Source organism: Phoenix dactylifera, chromosome 8 (assembly GCF_051530095.1).
Source record: "Phoenix dactylifera cultivar Ajwa chromosome 8, Ajwa_hap1_PhDact_Kaust_v1.1, whole genome shotgun sequence".
In the NCBI taxonomy this organism is placed as follows: Eukaryota; Viridiplantae; Streptophyta; class Magnoliopsida; order Arecales; family Arecaceae; genus Phoenix; species Phoenix dactylifera.
Window position 1 is genome coordinate 29,038,281 of NC_143197.1, and position 11,914 is coordinate 29,050,194.

The 11,914-nt window shown below is 37.4% G+C and overlaps 1 protein-coding gene and 1 non-coding gene across 4 annotated transcripts; both read right to left on the reverse strand.

Moving 5' to 3' along the window:
• Nucleotides 1–2,222: 2,222 nt before the first annotated feature.
• Nucleotides 2,223–11,310, reverse strand: LOC103721950 (uncharacterized). Of its 3 annotated transcripts, none has more exons than XM_017846377.4 (6): nucleotides 11,020–11,310; nucleotides 9,077–9,175; nucleotides 4,767–4,963; nucleotides 4,441–4,638; nucleotides 3,760–3,819; nucleotides 2,223–2,655 (listed from the first exon to the last, which is right to left on the reverse strand). In XM_017846377.4, exons 2-6 carry the CDS (start codon nucleotides 9,168–9,170, stop codon nucleotides 2,500–2,502), a joined length of 705 nt encoding a protein of 234 aa, XP_017701866.3. In that variant the 5' UTR covers nucleotides 9,171–9,175; nucleotides 11,020–11,310; the 3' UTR covers nucleotides 2,223–2,499. The 3 variants fall into 3 exon arrangements, with proteins under 3 accessions (XP_017701866.3, XP_026666163.3, XP_017701867.3); XM_026810362.3 differs by having other exon boundaries at nucleotides 9,077–9,186; nucleotides 11,020–11,062; XM_017846378.4 differs by lacking the exon at nucleotides 3,760–3,819 and having other exon boundaries at nucleotides 11,020–11,194.
• A 98-nt stretch (nucleotides 11,311–11,408) lies between these two features.
• TRNAS-UGA (transfer RNA serine (anticodon UGA)) lies at nucleotides 11,409–11,490 on the reverse strand. The gene has a single exon. It is a non-coding gene; the product is annotated as a tRNA-Ser (tRNA).
• Between the last annotated feature and the right edge of the window lie 424 nt (nucleotides 11,491–11,914).

An 11,914-nucleotide genomic window follows, 5' to 3' on the forward strand; every position in this document is an offset into this window, starting at 1 on the left:
GCTCGCCACACTGTCATCTTCCTCTCCATTTGGACTCGGCATCTTTTAGAAAGCAATGAATCCGCTGCAATTCTGTTTTCACCCATTCCATCCGATTATGGATTCCATCCAAGAAAACAGCTTCTTGGTTGATGAGGTTACCAAGTTGAAAGATCACAGAAGAGAACAGATTTGTCCATCTCTTCCTCCCCTGGCTCAAAAGACATTGAGTGGCTTTAGACAATCTTGGACGACCTTTCCTGCAGCAAGCTTCAAGAGACCTCTATCATGGATGCTATCATCTTGCATTCGATTCACAGTGAACAAGCTTCTTTCTCAATATTTTTTTTAAAAAAAATAAAAGGGGTATATTGTCCGAGGGAAAGAAGTCCCTGGGTTAGCCAGGGACATCTGGGGTACTTGTCACGCTGTTTCAGCGCCCCGGTTTGCCCTTGTTTCTTGGGTACCCCCACCCCCTGGCTTTCTCAAGGTAAATTTCGACGGTAGTCGGTCAGCAGATGGTGTGACTGGAGGGATCGGATTTGTGATCGGGGACCATCTGGGGAGGATGATAGCAGCAGGAGGGCGGCGTACGCCGGGTCTCACAGTGGTTGGGGCTGAGTTGCAGGCGGCATGGGAGGGTATATCCTATGCATGGCATGTTCTTGGTGTGGAGAGGGTATGCCTCGAGGGTGACTCTTCTGTGGTTATTGACTGGATTCGAGGAGCGGATCGTTTTGGAGATGGCCACCCCCTGGTTCGGGAGATCCGTGGGTTGGTGCGATTGATGGGTGAGGTTCAGATTGGACATGTGTTTAGGGAGGCGAACAGAGCTGCAGACTGGGTCGCCTCCTTTGTAGCCCGGCACTCCGGAAATTTTCTGTGGACGTCTGTGTCGGACGTCCATCCTTCCTTGTATCTCTTACTGTCCCGCGATATGACTGGGTGTACTCACGTCAGAATTATATGAAATGAGTAGCCGCTTTTAACCAAAAAAAAAAAAAAAAAAAAGAAGAAGTCCCTGCTCCCTCTCTCTCTGCTGTCAGAAGATGCTGTCTTCAACCTTCTTTCCTTCTCTTTAAAGACAAGAGGCAGGATGCTGACTTTGAGTAGGAATTCAATGTTAATTTCAATTAATCCTCTGCTTTATACTATGGGCTCGTTTAGTTCGCGGAAAGCATTTTTCCTTCTAGAAATATGATTCCTAAAAAAAGAATGCCTAAAAAAATACTTTTGGCATGTTTGGTTGACCATGAGAAAGTAACATATTTCTAAAATGTTTATGTTTGATTGACCATCCACTTTCTTGAGAAAGTTATGTATAATTCCTATTATACCCTTAATAAAAATTAAGTCTTTAATGCCTCTTTAATGCTGAAGGATCTTTTTGGAAAAATAAAAATAAAAATAAAATGATTCCTGCCTTTCTCATGTTTCTCATGGAAAAGATTTTCCTATGAAATGTAAGAATTATATTCACATGAAAATACAACTTTTTCCTCTCTCTCCTTTGAAAACTCTAACCAAACAAGAGGCATTTCATTACTTTGCCATTGACCACACTTTTCTTCCTTCTTTTTCCGCGAACCAAACGAGCCCTATAGTAATTAATTAACTTCACATAGAGCAAAGTTACCGTGGCATTGAATTTGCTTTTTTGAGAGAAATGGAAGACTTAGGTTGCATCATTTTTTCCCGCTTTAGTCCATTTCATCTGGTTTTCTGTGTCTCGCCATTTCTCAGTTTTCTGTCTTCCGTATCTGCTGCTTTTCTTCATGTTGCATTTTCTGTCTCTCCATATCTTTCACTGCCTTGGTATTTCACTGCCTTCTACCAATACACCTAATCGACCTCTGGCTTCTCAAGTCAGTACAGCTTTGCTCATTGCATATCCTGTTAAATATCTTGCCCACAGGAGGAACTACCATCCATTGGCTTGCCAGGGATCGCTAACTAGCCAGTAACTTGTCTTCCCCTGCACAAGTGCATGGGATTACCAAAAAGTCCCATCACTCACATATTACTACTCAGAGATCAGTATCAGTCTCAAGAAAAAAAAATAATTATTACCACCAAATTAAATTTTAACACATCTAGTAGGATGGGGGGGCAAGGAGTTGGTAAAGTCACTGGATATTAGATTTGAAAATAAATAAATAAATAACTTCATCCAATGCAAGAGCAAGCTGCTTTGATGAACTGGCGGGCTCAGATATTCACATCCCACAAATAACAAAGCGAACTACTGAGGAAGCTGGTAAGTGCCATAACATATTTGACAACCTGAATAGAGTACAAGAAACAACCAGGCTTGTTCCAACCAGTGACAGATCACGCAAATTATAGCTATGGAATATGAACACAGCAACGGATACTATGAATACAACAATAAGATGTCATTTGAAATTCACTCCTTCCCCGCTTCCAGAACCCCTTTCATATGATTTTTCTTGCATCCCCTCTCTCATTCTGTTAATGTTACATACCTTCTTGCATCAAGGATGTCTATAAATTCATACTTCATTCAAAGGATGTCTCCACCAGTAATCCAGTTCCAACGACATTTTCTTGGCTGGCCTCACAAGCATGGATGGAAGCACAGACATCAGTAGTCTCAAGAAACTTCTCACCATTGACCAGGATCAGTGGAACATAGCGGAAGACCAGCTTCTTGCACTGTTTAAAGAGAGGAAGAAATAAATAAAACTTCTCTAATTAGTTGATTGCAAAATCCAACTGAAAAGAGTCAAACCTTGATATCAAACTCCAGCAAGTTACTATGCAATATCAAACTTTAGGACTGATCCACAATATCTGGGTGAAATGTAAAGATGCCTACAAACTGGGCTAGAGCCCCGATATTGCACCCTTTTTCCACTTGCAGAATGTTCCCAGTTACAAACTTCTGAAGGTGTCCTAACCTGGGAAATTCTCATAACGTCTTCAAAATAAATGGCTCTGCCCCACCACTATTCTTTTAACAAAAAAAAAAAAGTATAGGAGCCTAGAATTGCATTTGCAATCAAAAGACAGGGCTATGTATCAATGCGTTAGACCATGGGTGTCTTTGTTCCCATTTATGCGAACAGCCTAAACTCCCTACTGGTCAGAAATCATTACTCAGCCCAAAGTGAGGAACTTGGGTTCTCAATTCAGGCATGTTTGGTTGTATGCAAGTACTTGGAAGCGTAGCAGGCATCCCCCCAAGTGATTTGAACCATAGGAAACATATGAAACAAGCATTTTCCACTGAAAATCTACTTTAGGCTTGTCACGTCCTCCCAGCCAAACAAGCTCTTTTCAGCAAATAACTGAACTAGACTTTGACCTAGGGACTCCAGAATCAAGTTCTATGTGGGTGAGCAAGGCATGTAGGCTGCTTTAATGACCTTCCACTCATTCCCTTCTTACAACGGGCTGTCTAAGCACCACCTGAATGGTAATTGTCCTCAAATAATTTATGGACTACTTCAATGCCTAAAACTTTCTTTTCTTCCATCTGTTGTCCTCCAAAACAAACAACATGAACTCAAGTTCAAACACTTCTAACACCTGCATAGAAACAAAGATGACCTAATGTGAAGATGGTGACTACCAGGGCTACTACCAAACATGGACACCCCATTGTTTACAGCACTTCCATCCACTTTTCTAACAACCTCCAACTAACTTCTGCTGATGTTCAATTTATTCAGATACCAAAACTCATGCATTCTTTCTGCTTTCTTTTTTTTTGAAAAATAAAGTTATGGAGTATCAAAAAGGAGCTGAAAAGCTAACCTCTTGACCATAATGGTCCATCTTGTTGCATTCCTTCATAAGCATTTTAACTATCTCAAACTGTCAGTGTGCATGAAGAAATGGTCAGAATTACACATATTATAAAGCACCATATATGTTTATAGCAAGTGAAAATTCAAGACTAATTTCCAAATTATCTCGTATGACAGGGAAAAAATGGTATACATCAAACAAACACATACTACTGCTAAAGCTTCGTAAAATTTGCATACAAATCTTCAATCTAAAAGATATATAGGGTGAGAAAGAAAAGGAAGTGAATTAGGAGAACGTAGGAGAAGACAAAAGAACTGTTGAAAAATATTAGAACTAAAGCAGCCTAAAGAAACAAGATAAAACTTAGAAGCTCTGCTTAAGATAATGCCAGCCATCTGCCAATTAAACAAATAAAAAAGCAATATGCACAATATCACGACACAAAGGAGCTGGACAATATATTAGAAACAGAAAGAAAGAGTGAGAGTTTGCCTTTGATATGGCTACTATCATTCTTGACATTTTCTAATTCTAAACGTTAAGAGCAACTGCACAATAAAATTTTCTAATGGGTTTCCCATCTTTCCTTTTAGCACGCGCACTCTACTCAATAGGTAGGTTTTGAAAGGCTTCTGAGAAATTGATTATGGAGCTACAAAGTTAGCCACACAAGGTGGTTATTACCTCCGCATCAGGATCTTTCAACTTGGTGGTTATCTCAGAAACAACACGATGGCAGAGTGTGCACGTCTCCTCACTCTTTTGTAGATTGACAGCAACCATTTTCTCACAGAGATTTACCTTTGTGCAGAACTCCTCTGGACGTATGTTAGTAATTTCACCGAAGAAAAGAGATGCATAATAGTCCACCAGCAAAATACACTGCCAGAAAAAAACAGAAGCTACAAAGGAGTTATTCATCATGATCATGCGTTGAATGACTTTTACCTGGCCTAGGAGCCTTATTAAGCATCAACCAGCTAATTGTCTAATATATAAGTAAAGATTGCCTGCTGTTCAAAAGGCTGCAGCTGGGAACATGCTTGATGAAGGGTCTCGATTATCTGAGTTTGAGTCTTGTTTTCACCAAGAAAATAGGCAGCCTGAGCAGTAAAATTTTCACACATTGCACAGAGTTGGTCATCCCTTAGGACTGCTTCAGAAATTTTATTCTCGTGTCTTGGTGCCTCAACGACTACTGGGGAAACTAGAAACAACGGAAATTAATCATCAGCTTTACGACTTTTACCAGCTTAACATAATTTAATTTCTACAATAAGTTAACAAGTGCATAATAGTGGGGAAATCATTAATTAAGCAGAAATAGGATTCCAAGGCCAACCAAGCTCAGCTCTGACCCTTGCATAACTAAAAAAGGATTTTGATGGGAAAAGTACCAGAAATAAATCAAAAAATTTTAACAATAACAAGAATAAGCAGTTCTTGTGCATATACAGGTTAGTTCATCAATTTCATTTGCACGTACACATATTACCTCTTTTGCCTAAAACACTGGAACCACTTTTACTACCAAACCAGCAATATTTAGTCTCATTAATATTTGGCAATCACCAAATAATTCCATGGAAAGATCTCTACATATTTTCCCATACTCTCGTAGCATGAAGATGTGGTAGGCATAGTCACCAGTATAACTTTATCAGCATAAATACTTGTGCTACTATTGAATTTATTGTACTTTGGCTTGGTTGAATAGGTACTGAAATTTGGGAAGGTTGAATGGTTATGGTTTAATATGTTCTGAAGTTCAATACGGGCCTCCTTGCCACAACCTCCATATCAGTTGCAAACAATTTTAGCAAAATACAGATAGCTAATTTAACAAATGCTGTCTCACAAAGGTTATCCCCGACATTAAAATTAACAATGACATAGATACCTTTCATTACTCCCTTGATCAGATTGTATGATACTTAATACAGCAGAAACTCCTAATATTTTGAAAAAAGAAAAACATGATACTAGAAAAATCTTCATTGTAGGACTACCCATAGTAATAAATAAAATTACAACATCAATTTATTAGTTACAGATGAACTCTGCTGGTATTTTTCATAAAAGTTGAACTCAGCTATTGACAATGCTCTAGATTGGGAAGGCTGCAGATAACAATGAACAATTTCTTATTACTAAGAGTAACAGGTATGATCACAAAATAGAAATTCAGCAACAAAACTTAAAAACTTGATTCATATACAGATGGCAAGCTGGTCAACATTGAAATATGATACAGGTGCCTGGTTTCAATGAAGCAACTAGCACTATCATTACCCTCGATTCCACCTAGAAAACATCTATGGAGTCCAGGTAGCACATTTATTGTGAACTGGAACGCAAAATCCTCCACTATTGATTGGACTTACATGATTGAAATCCCAACGCAATATTAACTTTTGGGCTGAGCCACCATAGACAGGAGCCAGAAGTCACAAGAATGAATTATCAATTCTAAAATGAACAGTTAGTCATTCAACTTCAAGCAGATCTTTTGGTGTCTATTTTACTTTACCATAAATGCAGGTTTCATCTGAACATGAGAAATACAAGGCTATTCAACATATTGGTACATATAATAACAAAATCACTTGTTAAAATTAGCAAAAAGGATTATCATAAGACCAATATTGTTATATAGACCAGAACATCATATGGTAATTAGAAAATAAAATCATGTCTCTGTTCCCTAAAGACTAGCACAAATCTATATGTCAAATTTCAGATTCTTCCCTCTTGTTTAGACTCAAGGTCTGTTGAACTGTGCCGAACTGGCCAATTACCAGCACGGTTCATTCCATCAGTTCAAAACGTAATCCTAATTTTTTTGTCGATTTTGAATTGAAATCAGTGAAAAAAATTATGCGCTGGGTTTTGCGGTTGCGATTGGGTAAGAGGGGATCCCCTGTTTTGAAATGAACTAGGGGATTGTTGTTTCGATGAGCTTTCGAGCCCCCCCTTCTCTCTCTCGGCCTCTCTGTCCCCCTCCTATCCCTTCCTCCGTCCCTCCCCTCCCCCTTTCCCTCCCTCTCTTCCTCTCTCTCCTTTTCTCTCTCTCTCTTCTTCTCTGGCTCTCCCTGCATTGGTATGCCCTAGATATGGTTCCGTATCATGCCAAATTGATTGCCGACTAGTACCCCCTGCGGTACCGGTTTGTTGAACCTTGCTTAGACTCTTTTACAGTCCTAGCAGAACCATGGAACGATGCAACCATGCAGCTTACATAAATACAAATGAGAGAATATATAAAACCTTAAGGGCCCATTCTTTGGTAGGTAAATATCATGGAAAAGTTGGTCAACTTTTCCATTGACTAACTTATCCTTGTTCTCATACTTCTCTAGGTGGGTAAGCTATTTTTCCATAGGTAGCATTTACCCATGGGGGGAAAGTCTTACCCACCTGGGAGGTGAATAAGTCATTTTTCCATCAGGTGGTAAAATAACCTTTCTATTTTGTTCTCAAAATACCCCTAACCTTAATATTATATTATATTATTATTACATAATAATATATATTATATATCATATATATATTATATATTATATATTATTATATATTTATTATTATAAATGTATATTATATATAGAGAAAGGGTATTATGGAAAATATGGATAGATCTCAGCCGGAAAAGTAGTAATGCAAAAGAATATGAATAACAAATTCCGAAACCACTTTCCAATGCATAAAAGAACATGGATAAATTATTTTTTACCTAAATATTGCTTAAGAGACACTTTTCCAGAAAAATACAGATTTCCAAGCAAGTTTCTTAGCCCCCCAAAAAACGAGCCCTAAATATAAAGGTTCGGTTAACAAACAGAAATTAGATGACATCTTTGGTAACTAACTAAAGGGCCTTTTGTAATATTGCTAAAAATTTGCATTTTACATATACTAATTGTATCATATAAAAATGGTGCTACATTGAAAATGTATACGAATAATTACAAAAAAGCAATTGCAGTTTAGGAAAAAAATTTACTATATCCATGACTCAGCCACTATTCCCTTCAAGCTGCACCTACGGCAGAAGCATTAATTTGTTAAAAAGGGGGAACAAAAAGCAACTCATGGCTCACCTATAATAAAATCTCGAATGATTATAGAAAAACTAGATGTCAATATGGCTTCTTAGTTAAGAGGCATTGGGTCATGTTACCATACTTGTGAATGTGGGAACAATTTCTAGATTTTACTAATAGAGATATACCTAAGGGATCACTTGGTTGGGGTATGTCAGATTATAGGGTAATCTAATGATTCTTGAGAATCATTTATCTAGAAAAATAATTGGCAGGGGACATAAATTTTACAAGTTTGGTTCGTTGAGAAATTACTCCTGAAAATGGCATCAAAAAAAGATTATTATATTTGGTTGGAGGTAATATTATACTAAATACTGCCAAATTTTCAACAATGCCCTCGAATAAACAATTCAAATAATAACTTTTTTTAGGTCCATTTTTTGGCCATTTATAACCCATTTACATGACGGCCGTCAACATGCGCCATTTCAAATATTGAAATATATTTACATAAGTTAATAAATATTTTTAAATTAATTATACATATATTAAAAAATATATTTCTTATTATGAATAAATTTTAGTATTTTCAATTTTTTATTAAGTAAATGGTCAACTGGTGTTATGTTTTGAGTTGGGATTGTAGTGGGATTGACAATATTAAAAAAAGGTATTTGTGGGTTCAAAAAAAAAAGTGAAAAAATTTCCATCATGCAATGACTATTTTAGATTACCTGCACTAGTTTTTTCGATTTTTTATAAAGAAGTGGGACCACCAAACCCCTAAATCGTGGATTCTTGGCTACTCTTGGTAATCTGGTGTGAAAAAAAAGAATACACCCTTCTGGTGGTTTTATTTTACCTTCTCTCTTGGTAAAATAGACATGTGACCCACCATCTACTTTACCATCTCTCTTAACTACTTTTCATACCAAACATGGTAATCTGATATGGAATTTATTTTTCTATGCTAGATTACCCCCAACCAAATGAACCATAAAAGCAAAGGACTAGCTATATCCCACAAGTCATCAAAAGTTGATGCAAAAAGGATTGAACATTGTCAATAAGCTGAATAGAGTGAAAATACAACAATAGATAGATACATTAAACTATGTTAATGTCTATGCTGAAAGTTCAGAACAGCCTGTGAAACAAAAGAAAAATTAACTGCTCATGGCCATGCAGAACTTTTTGACCATCAAAAATAAAATAAAGATAAAGGCAAAGTAAAAAAAATAAAAAGGAAATAAAAAAGAAAATGCATCATGCAATACCTGTAACATCAAAGGTCACCAAACTCCTGGCATCTGCATTTGACCAGCTAACAACCAGTATGAGAAGAAGCAAAAACTCTTTTCTCAAGCCCATGACACCTGTTACACAACTTTACCATAACCTTAGTAACGGCTATCACAGGTCCTCCAGCTACTGGCATTGATCAAACTTATCATAAATCAACAAAACTACTACTGCTACCACAAAGGACAAATGTGAACCCTAAATCCAAAACAATGGCATGTGTTCATCAAATTAGTTACAATTCAGTGAAACAACTATGGCTCCTTAAAACATTTTAAATTTAATTTGTTGTATAAGAAACCCTAAGTGGCATAAAAAGCCAATACATCCTGTTAAGTGAACATCAGAAAGAAACAGCACCATATCTGAGATGATAGTATCAGTCATACAATATGAATATGTTTAGAACAGCATTGGAATGACACAAGCAAAAGCTTCTCTGATAAGAAGCTCTAATGGTATGGCAGTTCATGCAGACAATAGTTGGGTCATACTTTCTTTATATAATTTTAACAAGGCCATGGGATGAATGCATTCACCAATTACATAGCAAAGAGGTCAGTCCCATAAAGAAACTTTGACATATTCCTCCCGCATACATAATGCAGGAGTTTCAACAAGGCTTGGACACAACTTATAGTGCATATGTTGCCATAATGTTAAGCTGCTTCTAATTAAACTTCATCACTACTTGTGACTATTCACTATACAAACCTTTTTTCTCGAGAACAATCTTCAGATAAACTGATCAGGGAAGAAAGAAAAGATACACTTAAGTGCTTCTTACACCCATAAAAGAAAGATGCAGAAGAATGGTGTGCCATATAATAATTTTCCAACTCCATAGTTGGTACTTTTCCTTTATTAGAAGCCTAATTATGTTGCACGATCAAAAATTAAAAACTGACTGCTGATATTAAGAAGGATTGGTATTCCACCAACTAAAACATTATGCAGTGGGTGTCAAATGTTATGCAGGGTAGCATATGTGAGCATGAAATGTGCTACTAAATATTAGCTGGAAGGAGGGTAGAATAGTCATATCTGGCACCTGGACTAGCTAACTTCTCTACTTTATTTGGATATAGAATTTAATTAGCACTAATATATTGTTTCCTGAATTTACACATATAAATCCTGGTTTTCCTTTTTCCTAAGCGCCATGGTCGTAACTCCATTGTGTCCCCCAGTCTCAGTTCTCAATTCCTTGAGCTTGTATAGGGTTATACTCTATATGATGCCATCCTGAGATAATAGAACAGTATCCGTCCAAGCCCGAGTCTGCATAATGGACAATACATCCAACCCAGGGTACACACTGAGCATGCTCATAAAAAGGACTCACTTTTTTTAATTTGAATGAGCCTATACACCATCCGATGTGAAACCAAAATTAATATCCCTCTCCTCTTTCCTATCACTAAAGGGCACCTTGATTAACTTGTTGCACATAAATCAAAATTCGATCTTGACACTTATAACAAATTTATGACACCAAATCACAGCTAACCTACACACTAATATCAAAAAATTAGATCCCCAGGGCTACCTTTAAGTAATTACATGTCCAAGATAGCATCAAGAAATTAGAAGTTTCTAACCCCGCATCATGAAACAGAATTAATAGACCAAATTTCCATTAGAAGAATCAATCAGCACAAAGCTGGCAGTTCACGAATTATCAACAGGAAAAGTCAGTTAAATCCACACATGATGACAAATACAAAACCCTAATTCCCAAACCCTTGTCCGCTCTCCCACGGGTATGAGACCGAGATCCAGAAGACGGAATAAATCAAGAAATACCACATGAACGAATCCGATTCCATGAGATGTAACCAAAATTAAGAAAAGAGACCCAAATTTCGGATCACCGGAAAACGATTCAAAGGAAAAGGGAAAGAGCAGAAGAAAATACCTGAGAAAAGGCGAGTAGGGGCGAGCAGAGAAGCGGATGATTCGGGATGGAGAATGGGAGGTTGGGAGGGGTTTATATCAACATCGTCCTTTCAGGCTCGCGAAAACTTGGAATTTTGCGAGGAAAGAGGGGAGGAACGATGGCGACATGGGATGGGCCAGGTCCCTACGTCAATAATTCCTGGGCCACGAAATAAAGGTTTTCTACATAACGATTAACGAATCTTCGTCCGGTTACGCTCGATCACTTATTAATTATTATATACTAACAAAGGTTTTTTTTTTTGCAACCGTTTCTACATAAGGAATCTTCGTTTATATACAGAGAAGGGTTTTGTTTTTGCAAAAAAAAAAAGTATTCTTTCCAAAGGAAAATTTAGGAAATTAACGCGTCGACAGCAGGGTTCGAACCTGCGCGGGCGAAGCCCAACAGATTTCAAGTCTGTCTCCTTAACCACTCGGACATATCGACGGTACAGATTAACCGAGTAGAAGTTTTTTATCTTATTGACTCCTCCCAACATGCTCAATTTGGAATTTTTACCCCTTCTAATTTTATCTTTCATTTATACCGAAGGACAATTATGCACCATGTTTGAATTTGACTTCCAAAATCGCAATGGTTGTTGCAGATGACGGCAAATGTTGACTTTGGAATGAGTGAGGGAAGGATCGGGGTTGTAGACGCAAGCCGTATCCGTGCTTTTAGATCTATGTGGTGGATGAGTCAATGGTAGATAGAAGGTGAATCAATCTTTCTCCCGGAAGATATATTGGGAAACATCAGTCACCATATAAAATCTGTGACATGTATTTTAATGGAACCTTAACTCCGAAAAACGGGTTATAAAATTATAATGTCAGTTTGTTGTAGTCAAACAGGGGGTTGGTTTTCA

Coding starts and splice junctions, on each gene's coding strand:
- LOC103721950 (XM_017846377.4), bottom strand. CDS start 9,170: ATGGGCTTGAGAAAAGAGTTTTTGCTTCTTCTCATACTGGTTGTTAGC. Junction 4,964..9,076: donor GGTGACCTTTGATGTTACAG/GTATTGCATGAT, acceptor CGTTGTTTCTAG/TTTCCCCAGTAGTCGTTGAG. Junction 4,639..4,766: donor TGCAGCCTTTTGAACAGCAG/GCAATCTTTACT, acceptor TTTTTCTGGCAG/TGTATTTTGCTGGTGGACTA.